Genomic DNA, 16,503 nt, shown 5'->3' on the forward strand with positions numbered 1-16,503 from the left:
ACATCCACTTACATAATTAATTTCTTGAAATCTTCCTCTGAAGTTATGTTTATTATCCCACGTTACCTACATAGATAATGATTTAGACTCAGGGAGATTAACATATTTAAATACTTTTAAAAGCCTTTAAAGTTATTGTGCACTGTCATGAATTATGTGCAAATGGAAATATACAGTATGCATTGTAAATTTGGTACAGATCATTTTATTTATCATTTCAAAATATGCAGTATATGGTATGCAATTATTTTCCAATACATCACTTTGAAGTCTAAAGGTACATGGATCAGAGTAAGATCTAGAGCACAGATAGCTGATTCACACTGAGCAGTGATGGGAGATATCTCCTTACCCAGGTGAAAAGAAAAGTGTCATATATGGGTATAGAAATAGAAGTAAATTAAAGCAATTCACTCTTGGTACTCTCTTGGTAAAATTGAAGATAAAACCAGAGAAATAAACTGATCACATTGGGTCAAGTGAAAAAGGTATCATCTCACACATTGTATCATGGATAAACCTAAGAAAAGCAATGTAGAGACTCACAACTGAGTTTACACTCATTAGGAGATCAGCAGAGCTCAGAACAACTCTCTACCTTATAATCTCATCTGGTAACAAAGGCAGTATATTATAGCATTAGGTTTAGGATGGCTTGTTATGCAGCAATATCTAACTGATACAATAATCAAAGTGAACAGAATGAGGAGAGTTATAGTTGCTCCTGATTATTCTTGTCATTTGTTCTTGTATTTCAGGATAGCTTTTATGGTTACTCTGTCATTTCAGTTCATTTCAGATAACTGTAATTGAAATCTCTCACTGGGGTTCATTTCTCAGTAACCAGAAGAGGTTGAAAGGACATGCATGTCTATGTAGGAAAAAAAACTGGTACCCTGATTCACATGACTGGACAGCAATTCAAGATGTCTGTTGAGCCACTCTTTGATCATAAAATGTGAATAGAATCATGAGTATAACAGAGTTATGGAGGATAATGACAGTGATCATTCACCATCCTTCTTGGGTTATGACAAAATGCAGTGGAGATACAGTTCCATTAAGTCAATGACATGAGTCATATTACAGGTAGCACTGAAAGTTTTCAAGCAGAAATAGGAAGACAATTGAATAAAAAAAGAAAAATGTTAATCAATCTTTCATTAATATGTATAAACCTCCCCTTAACACATGGACACCAATCCTCCATTCTCCAATGAGTAGATATACAGTATGGAAAATGAATATTTTTCAAAGAAATACAATGTATGAATTACAATTTTGCTTCATCATGTTGAAGTTCCCTTGGACTGCAAGGAGATCAAACCAGTTAATCCTAAAACAAGTCAGTCCTGAATATTCATTGGAAGGACTGATGCTGAAGCTGCAACTCCAATACTTTGGCCATCTGATGTGAAAAGCTGACTCATTGAAAGAGAGCCTGATGCTGGGAAAGATTGAAGGCAGGAGGAGAAGGGGATGACAGAGAGTAAGATGGTTGGATGGACATGAGTTTGAGCAAGCTCTGGGAGTTGATGATGGACAGGGAAGCCTGGCGTGCTGCAGTCCATGGGGTTGCAAAGAGTTGGACACAACTGAGCAACTGAACTGAAATATTGATGCTCATCTGTGATTTTAAAGTCATATTAGGTCAATCTGTTTATTAAAATATGTCTTTCAGTGGGAACTCCTTCTCAGACATGTATCTGATAATCATGTTGACAGTGGCCATTGTGGGCAATACGGATGCTAAGAACAGGATCCAAATGAGGAGAATAAAAATCAATGACTTGTCACAAATCATAGTGGTATGTTACAGTCTCAAGGGGGAGAAAAGGCAGTTAAGATAGTGATGTACATGAGAATATTGGATATAAAGGTGAAAATAATGTCTCAGGTTTTCCTCTGTTATAAAATTACATAAATTGTCTGCATGATCAAGCAGATGTTTTTTGGTAGGAAGACTACAACTCATGACACTTCTTTTAGAGAAACAGAATAAAAATATCTGGTAAGACAAAAGTCATTTTGGGGCCTTCCCAGGTTGCACTAGGGGTAAAGAATGTGCCTGCCAATGCAGATGAAAGAGACACAAGTTTGATCCTTGGAAGAGGAAATGGCAACCCACACCAGTATCCTTGCCAGAAAAATTCCGTGGATAGAGGAGCCTGGTGGACTACAGTCCATAGGGTTGCATAGAGTCAGACATGATTGAGTGACTGAGCAGGTATGTCATTTGTGAAAAGTTATTCTTAAAAAAAAAAAAAATCGATGTTGTCTCGTTTCAGTTCAGTTCAGTTCAGTTCAGTCGCTCAGTCATATCTGACTCTTTGTGACCCCATGAATCACAGCACGCCAGGCAGCCCTGTGCATCACGAACTCCCGGAGTTCACTCAGACTCACGTCCATCGAGTCAGTGATGCTATCCAGCCATCTCATCCTCTGTCGTCCCCTTCTCCTCCTGCCCCCAATCCCTCCCAGCATCAGAGTCTTTTCCAATGAGTCTCATTTAGTCAGTGGGAATTTCCAAACATTCCTAACACACTGTTGAAGTAAATTTGTGAAAGTGGGAATAGAACAAAGAGAAAGCAGATGGATGTCAGAGAGAAAAGGAAGCTTAATAAAGTGATTTACATGAATTGAATAGAAACTGCTGCTGTTGCTAAGTCGCTTCAGTCGTGTCCTACTCTGTGCGACCCCATAGACGGCAGCTCACCAGGCTCTCCCGTCCCTGGGATTCTCCAGGCAAGAACACTGGAGTGGGTTGCCATTCTCCAATGCATGAAGGTGAAAAGTGAAAGTGAAGTCGCTCAGTCATGTGTGACTCTTCGCGACCCCATGGACTGCAGCCTACCAGGCTCCTCCATCCATGGGTTTTGCCAGGCAAGAGTACTGGAGTGGGGTACCATTGCCTTCTCTGTCAAATAGAAAAGTTAGAGTCAAATAAATGCAAATTCCAGGAATGTATTTATTTAAAAAGAGCAAGTTATAATTTGATAGTCTGATCAAATAGTCACAATTTCTGACTCTGAGGCTTTGACCTCTGCAATCTCAAGTGCTTTTTCAGTTTTATGACAACTAGCTCTTATACAGTACCTCTCACAAAGAATACTTTCAGAGCCCTCTTCATGTCTTTATTCCTCAGGCTGTAGATGAAGGGGTTCAGCATGGGTGTGATGACTGTGTACATCACAGAGGCTGTTGCACTTGAGTGTGCATTATGGGCAGCTGCAGAGCTAAGGTACACTCCAAGCATTGTACAATAAAATAAGGAGACAATGGTGAGGTGAGATGCACAAGTGGAAAATGCTTTATATTTCCCCTGAGCAGATGAGATTCTGCATATAGAGGAGACTATCTTAGAATAAGAGTAAAGGATACCAGCAAAGGGACCACCACCCAGCAGGACAGCTGCAAAATACATCACTATGTTATTAAGAAATGTGTCAGAACAGGCAAGTTGGACCATATGATTGAGTTCACAGAAAAAGTGGGGAATTTCAATGTTTGTGCAGAAGGACAGTTGCAGCATCATTAAGCTTTGTAATGAGGAATTAAGAATATTTATGATCCAGGACATCAACACCAGCAGTCCACAAAGTCTTGGGTTCATGATGACAGTGTAATGCAGGGGATGGCAGATGGCCACAAAGCGGTCATAGGCCATCACAGTCAGGAGAAAAATGTCCAACACTGCAAAGAGGATGAGAAAATAAATCTGTGTGATGCAGCCTTCATAGGTGATAACTTTCCTCTGTGTTTGGATGTTCCGCAGCATCTTTGGAATGGTGGTGGAAGTGAAACAGATGTCCACAAAGGACAGGTTGGAGAGGAAGAAGTACATGGGGGTGTGCAGGTGAGAGTCTGAAGTGATGGCCAGGATGATGAGCAGGTTTCCAAAAACAGTGATCAGGTACATAGAGAGGAAAAGCCCAAATATGATGGGCTGTAGTTGTGGATCCTCTGAAAATCCCAGAAGAAGAAATTCTGAAATTCGTGTATCATTGCCCCGTTCCATATGATGGAAGTGACTTCACTGAAAGAGGAAAGTAACATGACTAATTTTTCACAACTACATGCTTTACTCACACATTTTAAATGCTGGTATTTACATATTGCAGTCACGTAATTCAATAAAATATGTTTTGTGTATGAATATGGTCTCCTTTAGATTCCCTCATGCCACCATTGATATGGAATTTTTGTCCCTGCCAACTCTTTCCTTGAGGGATTATGCATCCTATTATTTTCATTAGAAATTTTTTTCGTGTATTTCTGTAGTAAAATTGAGAGCTGACCATGTTACCAATGTCTAGGCAACAAGTATAGTTTGCTAAAGAAAAAAATAGGACCCTACTATTAAATGATGGGGGGTGCTCCCCATATGGTGCAGTGGTAAAGAATCCGCCTTCCCATGCAGGAGATGCAAGAGACTAGGGTTTGATCCCTGGGTCAGGAAGATCTCCTGGAGAAAGAAATGGCAGCTCACTCCAATATTCTTGCCTCAATAATCCCATGGACAGAGGAGCCTGGTGGGCTATAGTCCATGGGGTCACAGAAAGATAGACACGACTGAGCATATACACACATTCAATGATGGAGATAGAAAATCTAAGCAAATAATAGAGATCATTACATTTCAGGTGGTGACAGATGCTATATAGAAAGGGTTAGCTCATGTAAAGGAGAGAGTGAATTAGGCTTTATATTTTGCATGGGTGTTTAGGTAAGACCTGCCAACAAGGTGACATTTGAACAGTGACCTCAAGCAAGAGAGGGAGGGAGATGCAAGGTTATGTAATGAAGTATGTACCTGGCAGAGGAAATATCTAGTGAAAGGCCTTGAGGAAAGTGCTTGTTTCCAGTGCTCAAGTCAAAGAAAGTAAAGCCAGTGTTGCAAGTGAATGAAGATGACAAAGAGTTATGAGAGATGGTGTCCCACCTGTTGAGGAGGGTCGTGGTCTCTCGGCTACTGCTGAAATCCCAGGGCAAGGGACTTCCTGTTCTGTACTATATCTTGCCCTTTATTAATCTTGTTGCAAAGGGATCCTATGTGTTGAAACAGCTTACCTCTTTAGTACCTCCCTTGATTGAATTTTGGCCCCACTACCGTAAGAATCATCTTGGAATATATGAGAACTGGTACCCTTGTTCTGAAGATTTCTGACACCCCACCAGTAGCAAACAGACACAGAACACACTGTGTCTTTCTTCACTGTGTTATTTTCATGTCTTTCTCAGCTGAAGCATTACTGAGTACACTAGGAATGTGTACAACCCAAGTTGGGCAGATCAGTGAACTTTACCCTATATACTATAGAAGTGATTCCCTGAAATTCCAATTCTTAAGTTTCCTATGGACAAATAAACCTGGGGTTCCACACTGAGATGGCCATTTTGTGTATTTAAACAAACATTAAATTGTCTTTTCAATAAAGAGAGAGCAAAGAGAGGGAGGGAGGGAGGTAGAGAGAGAGAGTAATGATGAGAAAAATATCTTAACAAGATCAATTGGTCCCTGAGAGGCTGTGAGAAAGAATAATCTTCCTTGATCCTGGCAGCATTCCAACCTTAATTATTTTCCTTTGATGCCCAGCAAAATAATAAGAGATCCAAAATGAACTTGTCTGAAAGACAATAGTAGTGATACCACTATGATATTGAAAGATATCAAAAGACATTTTACTTATTGTTCCCCCTAAGAGAAAATGAGCAGAGGGATAAACCAACACTTCATAAAACAAAATATACAAAGTGTAACAAAATTGGGCATTTTTAATATCAAGCCATAGAAGACTTGTTTCTCCTGGGCCTGTTTCATAATTACTTGACCAGTTAGTTCTTGTATGGTCTGATAAGGGATGAGGTTAGCTCCTTTCTCACTTTTGTCGTGTAGCATCTTCCCTTAGCTGTTCTTGGAGTTTGGGTTTTGAGAAACCCAATGGGCATACTCTGATCCTGGTTCTGAACTTCATCCAACATGCAGAGGTCTCCCTGGGCTATGCTTTGTAAATCCATGGTGTCCTACACCATGGCAATTCTGTATTTTTATGCTGAATAACTTCCTTCATATAATTATGTGTGAGGACATTACATCACGACACATTTATTTCATTGTACTCTGACCTCATTGTGAGACTGTGTGACCCAAAAAGGCAGGGACCTTACCTGCTTTGTTCACTTTTGTACTTTTCAGAAAGGTAGATGAATATATGCTTATCCAGAAAAACATATAAGAGTGTGAAAAGCTATACAATGAAAGAATAAAGGATAGTACATCAAGGCTGTATATTATCACCCTGCTTATTTAACTTCTATGCAGAATACATCATGAGAAACGCTGGCCTGGAGGAAGCACAGGCTGGAATGCTGGGAGAAATATCAATAAACTCAGATATGCAGATGACACCACCCTTATGGCAGAAGGTGAAGAAGAACTAAAGAGTCTCTTGATGAAAGTGAAAGAGGAGAGTGAGAAAGTTGGCTTAAAGCTCAACATTCAGAAAACGAAGATCATGGCATCTGGTCCCATCACTTCATGGCAAATAGATGGGAAAGCAGTGGAAACAGTGTCAGAGTTTATTTTGGGGGGCTCTAAAATCACTGCAGATGGTGACTGCAGCCATGAAATTAAAAGACGCTTACTCCTTGGAAGGAAAGTTATGACCAACCTAGATAGCATATTCAAAAGCAGAGACATTACTTTGTCAACAACGGTCCGACTAGTCAAGGCTATGGTTTTTCCAGTAGTCATGTATGGATGTGAGAGCTGGACTATAAAGAAAGCTGAGCACCAAAGAATTGATGCTTTTGAACCGTGGTGTTGGAGAAGACTCTTGAGAGTCCCTTGGACTGCAAGGAGATCCAACCAGTCCATCCTAAAGGAAATCAGTCCTGAATATTCATTGGAAGGACTGATGTTGAAGCTGAAATTCCAATACTTTGGCCACCTGATGCGAAGAGTTGACTCATTTGAAACGACCTTAATGCTGGGAAAGATTGAGGGCAGGAGGAGAAGGGGATGATAGAGGATGAGATGGTTGGATGGCATCACTGACTCAATGGACATGGGTTTGGGTGGACTCTGGGAGTTGGTGATGGACAGGGAGGCTGGCGTGTTGCGATTCATGGGGTCACAAAGAATTGGACATGACTGAGCAACTGAACTGAACTGAAACCAGGTTAAAGTGAAGAGTCTGAAAAAACTTAGTGAGCAAAATTGAATGAAGAATCAGACTAAATGAAATGTGATAAAAATAGCAATAATTTAATGGCATGAATATGTGCCGATATTTAATGAAGCAAAGGCCTGATAGAAGAGAATATAACATGTAATGTACCAAGAACTTCCTGGCACATAGTGGATGTTCCATTATTTATTTTTGAATTAAGTTATAATAGTTTTGAACATCTAGCAAATGGCAAGGTCGTGTTTCCATTTAGTTGCAAAAGGTTATATTGTCAAATAAGATCTGGCCTGAAGCTGATTCATGTTTATGTTTAATAGAAACCAAAGCAATACTGTAAAGCAACTACCCTGTAATTAAAAGTTAAAAAAATTAGAAAAAATACTTACAAAAAAAAAAAAAAAAGATTGATCATGAATGACTAGTTATCTGAGAGATTATGAAGTTAGTGTCCTACCTCATTCATCTTACAAAAAATGAGGTATTACCATGTTAGTGTAAAGTGACCAATACATTTCAGATGAACATTCTAGAAAACTATACATAAAATATACATGTGGCAAAATGAAAACCAAAAAACTCAGAAGTCGGAAGATAGATATTTTGAAATAAAACAAATATTTTATCATGAAAATAACCTCCAAAAGTCAATTGAGAAATAATAATCCATAAAATTTTTTGAAATGCTAATAACTGGAGAAAACTGGACAAATGATATATGACACAGTAATAATAGATAAGTCAAAATGATGATCAAATATGTAAAGTTTGCTGAAGCTGAGCCACAGTTTATGAAAACAAAAAAATGTCTTTCATACCCATTAGCCTGAGAAATAAGCATAAAGACCTGTCACATTGCCTGGAGTTTGAACTTTTAAACCAGTAGCAAAAGCAATGTTGTTAATTTTGCTGCCAGAAAACTAAAGTCTTACAGATTTGGTAAACAACCTGAAGACAGCTATAAATGTTATCATATAGATATTCTCTAACTCAAGTTTTCTGAGTCTCAACACTACTGACACTCCCAGTCAGATCAGGCTCTGTTGCTCTGTTTGTCCCATGCATTGAAAGATGCTGAAAGCCTCTGTGGCCTCCACCCAATCCTCTCCAGTGAGACAGTCAAAATGTTCCTGGACATTACTCAGAATCTTCTGCATGGGAAAAATCCTTCTTGATTTGAACCACAGTTGGTTCAAAAATCTCAACATATTTCTGTGGCATGAATGAAATAGCATTTTAATGATAGAGTATTAAAGGCCATTCATCAAAAGTGTGAGTAGCATAGCCATACTGTGAAATATTACCTAGCCTCTGACACAAATACTTTAATTAGTCAATCAAGCAAACAAACAGACACAGCAATCTTTTGCCTCTGAGGCTTAGTTGAACTGGCTTCTTTTCTTTCTGACCTTCTCATATACCACCATCTAGATTGGAGACTCACCTTGATGGGGGAACTCTGGGAGGAAGCTCTCTGAGGGGGAGTCTGAATTCTTCTCTGGAAGGCTAATGATGGAGAAGAAGGCTCTGTCCCCAGACAAAAGAGCAGAAAGGGATGAAGCTACAGGCCAACCCCAACCCCAATCAGGATTGGGACTCCAAACAAAGGAAATAAAGTGTCCATCCAGCTCAAGATTACACACACTGAGAGACTGCAGATGTTAGTCTTTATAGGTCCCTCTACCTGCTCATTAGGCACATTTCTTGTTATTTCAACCTCTAAGCACATAATTCCCCTGTGGAAACCTGTTCAGGAAGGAAGGAAATTTTCCCTAAAGATTCTCTATTCACAAGGGATCAGGTAGAAGTCAAGAGAATCCATTTTTTTTCTTGTTTTTTCACTCCTTCTCCATAAAATTTCCTCCCTTTCAGATCTCTAAATCTCCTAGTACCTTGTTTCAACCTTGAGTTAAAGTTTTTTCTAAGTCTAAGACTGAGTACCTGAACTAGGTCTCTTGTATCTCAAAAGTTTTGATTTATGATGGGGATACTTTAAATCTCCAGGAAATTTCTGTTCTCTTTTTCAATAAGGGGAAGAACTCAGTTCTTTTGTTAATCAACCTTGGGGCACTACATATGTTGTCTTCATGACACTTTTGCCATAACATTTAGGAAGTTCATACTTATATCTCTAGTTCTGAGCTTTCATGTAATTCTCCATTATAAAATATTTTTTGATGATAGTAAATATACTTAGATATTTTGTGCTAAAGCTTGATCTTAGTGCCTGATGAGAATTGTTTGATTGAATATTTACAGATGTTTCATCTGTGAGGAAGTACATTTAAGAACTCCATTCTCCACTGCAGAAATGGAGCTTGGAGGAGTTTAATGATACGGCTGAAATTAATATCTGAGTATTTGATGGTCCTTGATTGTAAACTTGTCAGGGTGTGTCTAGTTTCCAAACTATACACCAGTAGTTCTGAATCATAGAGGATTTTTCCCTGGGATGTTTGACAACATCTGAAATGATGCTGCCAAACATCTAAAATCTGTGGGAAAGCATCCCCAGAATAGTATGCTTCCTCAAATGGCAACAATAAGGGGTAGCAAAGTTATTCTAAGTCAGTCCTTTTCTAACTTCATTGTAGCTACAAATCAACAGCAATCCTACTACAAATTCAGAATCTGATTCAGCAGGACCTGGTGGGTCCAAAGACTGCATTTCTAACAAGCTGCTGGATGATGCTGACTCTGCAGGTCCTGGTCTGTGGACACTCTTTGAGTAACAAGGCTGTGATCCTGTGATACAATTAGTTGCAGATAGTTTTAGGTCTTCTTCCTCAAAATGTGTTTTTGCATTTAATTTTTAAGAAATAGTGCATTCACTCATTTCAGAGGCTGTGACTAATTCTGTCTGTTTCTCTTATAGAAGGGTTCCTGCCAAGCCGCTTCAGTTGTGTCCAACTTTGTGCGACCCTATAGATGGCAGCCCACCAGGCTCTACCATCCCCGGGATTCTTGAATGATATAAAATGATACACTTACAAAACAGACTGTGTAGTAGGCAGAATGTTGTTTAGTCGCTAAGTCATGTCAACTCTTTGTGACCCCATGGACTGCAGTGCACCAGGCTCCTCTGTCCATGGGTTTTCCCAGGCAAGAATATTGGAGTGTGTCGCCATTTCCTCCTCTAGGGGATCTTTCTGACCCAGGGATGGAACCTGTGTCTCCTGCTTGTCAGATAGATTCTTTACCACTGAGTCATCTGGGAAGCCCAATCAGCAAAATAAACCAGCTAATATGTATCATATTACAATTGACTGCCTTCATCCAGTTTGCCCAACTACCCCAATCCCCTTCCTCTCTGATAAATATCAATTATCAATCTGTTCTCTGCATCTGTAAGTTTTGGTCCATTTCTTTATTCCTTTTGTTTTTTAGATTTCATGTGCAAGTGAAATCATACTTGATTTCATCTTTCTCTGTCTGGCTTATTTAGTATGGCATAATACCTGGAAGGTCCATCCACATTGTCACAAATGGCCAGATTTTTATTTTTTATGGCTGAGTAGTATGCCATTGTGTGTGTGTGTGTGTGTGTGTGTGTGTGTGTGTGTGTGTGTGTATTTCACATCATTATCCATTCATCCATCAATGGACATGTAGGTAGCTTTCATGTCTTGGTCAATGTAAATAATGGTGCAATGAATATAGGGTTGCATATATCTTTTCAAATTACTGCTCTCATTTTACTCAGAGAAATACCCAGAAGTTGAATACCTAGGTAATATAGTAGCTCTATTTATAATTTTTGAGGAATCTCCATACTGCTCTCCATAATGGCTGTACACATTCACATTTCTACCAACAGTGCACTAGGGTTTCCTTTTCTCCACATCCTCACCAACGTTTGTTATTTCTCCTTTTTCATTTTTAAGAAGCTTTAAAAAATTAGCTTACTTTTTAAAATATAAATTTATTTATTTTAATTGGAGGTTAATTACTTTACAATATTGTATTAGTTTTGCCATACATCAACATGAATCCACCACAGGTATACATGTGTTCCCCATCCTGAACCCCCCTCCTACCTCCCTCCCTGTACCATCCCTCTGGGTCGTCTCAGTGCACCAGCCCCAAGCATCCAGTATTATGCATCGAACCTGGACTGGTGATTCGTTTCACAAAAATTAGCTTTATTAAGGTATAGTTAATATTTATAATCATAAGATATTCGAAGTGTACCTCATGATGATCTGATTTATGTATACTTTGTGAAAGGAATTCTCCTTTAACTTACACATCCATTACTTTACACACTTATCTTGTTTGTTTGTGTATGTGTGAGAAAATTTAAGTTCTACTCTCTTCAGTTAAGTCGCTGAGTTATGTCTGACTCTGCTACCCCATGGACTGCAGCACGCCAGGCTTCCCTGTCCATCACCAATTCCCAGAGTTTACTCAAACTCATGTCTGTTAAGTCGGTGATGCCATCCAACCATCTCATCCTCTATCATCCCCTTCTCCTACCTTCAATCTTTCCCAGCATCAGGGTCTTTTCAAATGAGTTAACTCTTCGCATCAGATGGCCAAAATATTGGAGTTTCAACTTCAACATCAGTCCTTCCAATGAATATTCAGGGCTGATTTCCTTTAGGATGGACTGTTGGATCTCCTTGCAGTCCAAAAGACTTTCTGTTCAAAAGTATCAATTCTTTGGCGCTCAGCTTTCTTTATAGTCCAACTTTCACATCCATACATGACTACTGGAAAAACCATAGCCTTGACTAGATGGACCTTTGTTGGCAAAGTAATGTCTCTGCTTTTTAATATGCCGTCCAGGTTGGTTATAACTTTCCTTCCAAGGAGTAAGCATCTTTTAATTTCATGGCTGCAATCACCATCTGCAGTGATTTTGGAGCCCCCCAAAATAAAGTCTGTCACTGTTTCCACTGTTTCTCCATCTATTCACCATGAAGTGATGGCAAATACCCTACTGTCTTAGCAAATTGCAATTGTACAATGCAGTGTTGTCAACAATAGTCATCATGATTTATTCGGTTGGCCAAAAAGTTCATTTGGGTTTTATGTATGATATTATGGGGTGTGTGTGTGTGTGTGTGTGTATGTATATATATAAATTTAGATTAATATTAGAGTGCCAAGATGAATGGAAAAAGAAGATATGATACATATATGCAATGGAATATAGCTCAGCTATAAAAAGGAAAGCATTGAGTCAGTTGTAGTGGGGTGGATGAACATAGAGTCAGTTATTTATACAGAGTGAAATAAGTCAGAAAGAGAAAAACAAATGACATTTACTAATGCATATACATGGAATCTAGAAAAAATATACTGATGAACCAATTTAGAGAGAAGAAATGGGGATGCAGGTGAGATAACAGACTTGTGGACACTGTGGGGGAAGGAGAGGATAGGACCTATTGAAAAAGCAGCACTGACATATAGACACTATCATGTGTAAAACAGGCAACTAGTGGGAAGCTTCCGTATAACACAGGGAGACCAGCCTGGTGCTCTGTGATGACCTAGACGGGTGGAAGCGGGGAGTGGGAGGGAGAATCAAGAAGAAGGGTATATATAAATATATGTGTGTGTGTATATATATATATAATTATGACTTATTCATGTTGATGTATGGCAGAGACCACCACAACATTGTAAAAGTAATTAACCTCCAGTAAGAAAAAATGCCAGGTGGTATACCTGTAACTCTCGGCTTCCCTGGTGGCTCAGATGGTAAAGAATCTGCCTGCAGTGTGGGAGACCCCAGAGTCAGGAAGATCCCCTGGAGAAGGGAAAGGCAACCCACTACAATATTCTTTTCCAGAGAATCCCACTGATACACACACACACACAGAGGCCCTTGGCGGAACGCTAGGGGGTCACAAAGATTTGGGCACGACTGAGTGACTAAATACGTGTAACTACATAGAAAAGCTGTAGGGGGTGGAGGAAATAGGGAGAGGGTAGTGAAATCTTTCAGTTACAGGTTGAATAAGATATCAGGCTCTCATCTTTCTTATAATAGCCATTCTAAAGAATGTGACATGATTTCTTTCTGTTTTGATTTGCATTTTCCTGGTAATTAATGATGTTGAGACATCTGTTTATGTGTCTGCCTGCCACTTGTATGCCTTTTTGGAAAAATATCTAGGTCATTTTAAGAATATTAATGATTTCAATCCACGAACTTAAGGTCTATTTCCATTTATTTGTGACTTCTTCAATTTCTTTCCTCCATGTCTTCTAGATTTCAGTGTATAGGTCTTTTCCCTCTTTCATAAATTGTGCCAAGTTATTTCATTTTTTATGCAGTTTTAAATGGGATTGGTTTTTACATTTCTTTTTCTGATAATTCATTATTAGAGTCTAGAAACACGAGAGGTATCTGTATGTTGATTTTGTATCTCATAGTTTCAAGAAAGTTATTTATTAGTTCAAAAAGTTCTTTGTTAGAATTTTTAAATATATATATATATATATGTATATATATCGTATCATTTTATCTGTAAATGCTGCTGCTAAGTCACTTCAGTCCTGTCCGACTCTGTGCAACCCCCATAGATGGCAGCCAATGAGGCTCCCCCGTCCCTGGGATTCTCCAGGGAAGAATACTGGGATGGGTTGCCATTTCCTTCTCCAATGCATGAAAGTGAAAAGTGAAATAGTGACAGTTTTACTTCTTCTTTTCTAATTTGGACTCTGTTATTACATTTTATCAGAGAAGGCGATGGCACCCCACTCCAGTACTCTTGCCTGGAAAATCCCATGGATGGAAGAGTCTGGTAGGCTGCAGTCCAAGGGGTCGTGAAGAGTCGGACACGACTGAGCAACTTCCCTTTCACTTTTCACTTTCATGCATTGGAGAAGGAAATGGCAACCCACTCCAGTGTTCTTACCTGGAGAATCCCAGGGATGGGGGAGCCTGGTGGGCTGCCGTCTATGGGGTCACACAGAGTCGGACATGACTGAAGTGACTTAGCAGCATTGCATTGCATTGCATTTTATTGTCTAATTACTGTGGTTAGGATTTCCAATACTATGTTGAATGAAAGTGGCCTGAGTGAGCATTCTTTTCTTTTTTCTGATCTTAGAGGGAAAGTTTTTCATCTTCTCACCATTGGGTATAATGTTATCTGCAGACTTGTATATATAGCCTACATTATGTGGTGGTATGCTTCCTCTGTACCTACTCTATTGAGGGTTTTTTTTTTATCATAAACAAATATTGAATTTTGTCAAATGATTATTTTGCATCTGTTGAAATGATTGGGCTTTCCAGGTGGCACTAGTAGTAAAGAACCTGCCTGTCAATCCAGGAGACGAAAGAGATAAAATTTCAGTCCTTGGATTGGGAAGATCCCCTGGAAGACGAAATGATAACCCACTCCAGTGTGCTTGCCTGGAAAGTCCCATGGACAAAGGAAGCTGGCGGGCTACAGTCCATGGGGTCACAAAGAGATGGACATGACTGAAGCAATTTAGCACAGCACACTGAAATTATCATATGATATTTATCCTTCCTTCAGTTAATTTGGTGTATCATTTGACTGATTTGAGGATGTTTAACCATTTTTGAAGAAAGCTGAGCGCCGAAGAATTGATGCTTTTGAACTGTGGTGTTGGAGAAGACTCTTGAGAGTCCCTTGGACTGCAAGGAGATCCAACCAGTCCATTCTGAAGGAGATCAGCCCTGGGATTTCTTTGGAAGGAATGATGCTGAAGCTGAAACTCCAGTACTTTGACCACCTCATGCGAAGAGTTGACTCATGGAAAAGACTCTGATGCTGAGAGGGATTGGGGGCAGGAGGAGAAGGGGATGACAGAGGATGAGATGGCTGGATGGCATCACTGACTCGATGGACGTGAGTCTGAGTGAACTCCGGAAGTTGGTAATGGACAGGGAGGCCTGGCATTCTGTGATTCATGAGGTCACAAAGAGTCAGACATGACTGAGCACCTGAACTGAACTGAACTGAACCATTCTTGCATCCTTGAAGTGAGTCCCACTTGATCATGATGTATGATCCATTAGATATATTTTTGAATTTATTTGCTAATATTTTTTGAAGATTTTTGCATGTGTGTTCATTAATGATATTGGTACAATTCTTTATTCTTTTATTGTCCTTGTCTGATCTTGAATCAAGGTAATTCTGGCCTTGTAAAGTGAGTTTGGAAGCATTTTTCCTCTTTGATTTTTTGAAAGTTTTTGGAAGCTAGATACTAATCTTTAATGTTTATTAGAATTTATCAGTGAAGCTTCTGGTCCTGGACTTTTGTTTGTTGTGAGGTTTTCGGTTACTGATTCAATATCCTTACTAGTAACTGCTGCTACTGCTAAGTCACTTCAACTGGTGTATTCATGTTTTCTGTTTCTTCATGATTCCCTCTTGGGAAAATGTTTGTTTTGTAGGAATGTTTCTGTTTCTTCTCAGTTGTCCAATTTGTTGGTATAAATATTCATAGTAGTCTTTTGTGGTCCTTTGCATTTCTGTGATATTAATTGTAATTTTTCCTCTTTCATTTCTGATTTATTTGAGCTTTTTCTGTTTTTCCTATGCTGCCATCTTGAACTGTCACCCAAATATTTTATATTAGCCTAACAAGACTCATTTTAATCTTCTGACATCTAAGAGAATAAATGTGTTTATTTAAGCAACCAGTGTGGAAGTATTTTGCAATTGGACTAAAAATCTAATGTAGACACATTGAATAAAATTTGTTTGCAATAATAAAATTTAATCCTCTCCATTCATTAGCTTAGTTTGAGTAAGGGCATGCTATGTCAAACACCCATATTAAGTAAATAAAAGCCTATATTACATAAAAAAACTAAATCAATTTGAAGATATTCTGCCCCATTAGCTGATACAATACATTTTTAATTTTATAGATGTAAATGTCAACTGTCTGCCTGTGATTCTTTTGTGGCATTGAAGTAGGAAAAGTAATTCACATCAAATTGAGCTTACTCATTTGCACTTTAAATTTTTGTGTCTATATTTCTATATTTTTATTTTATATTAATTCAAATGTTCATTATTTTCATTTCAATCTCTCAGTTCCTCTCATTTCCTTTCTACATGAAAGATGTCTGTGTGCACGCATACATGTGTACTACACTGTTTATTTGAAAGAAAAAAAAAAGTATACACACAGAAATGAACTTAGCCCTTAGCTGTTTTCTTTGGATTAGAATAGAAATGTCCACACATTTCATTTGTTTCTCATAGCATCCATATGAAGTTTTGTTTAGTATTTCACAACACCTTCATAAACAAGGAAACAGGCTCACGGAGCTTAAATTTTTTCACAATTACATAATAAAGCATGTAAAGCT

The 16,503-nt window shown here is 38.7% G+C and overlaps 1 protein-coding gene across 1 annotated transcript; it reads right to left on the reverse strand.

Annotated features, from left to right (window-relative positions):
- Positions 1 to 3,085: 3,085 nt before the first annotated feature.
- On the reverse strand, positions 3,086 to 4,018 carry LOC138441676 (olfactory receptor 7A10-like). The gene has a single exon (XM_069592773.1). It carries the CDS (start codon positions 4,016 to 4,018, stop codon positions 3,086 to 3,088), a length of 933 nt encoding a protein of 310 aa, XP_069448874.1.
- Positions 4,019 to 16,503: the final 12,485 nt, after the last annotated feature.

Source organism: Ovis canadensis, chromosome 5 (genome assembly GCF_042477335.2).
Source record: "Ovis canadensis isolate MfBH-ARS-UI-01 breed Bighorn chromosome 5, ARS-UI_OviCan_v2, whole genome shotgun sequence".
NCBI lineage: Eukaryota > Metazoa > Chordata > Mammalia > Artiodactyla > Bovidae > Ovis > Ovis canadensis.

Bases quoted from the DNA above. Each gene is read 5' to 3' on its own strand.
- LOC138441676 (XM_069592773.1), bottom strand. From the start codon at position 4,018: ATGGAACGGGGCAATGATACACGAATTTCAGAATTTCTTCTTCTGGGA.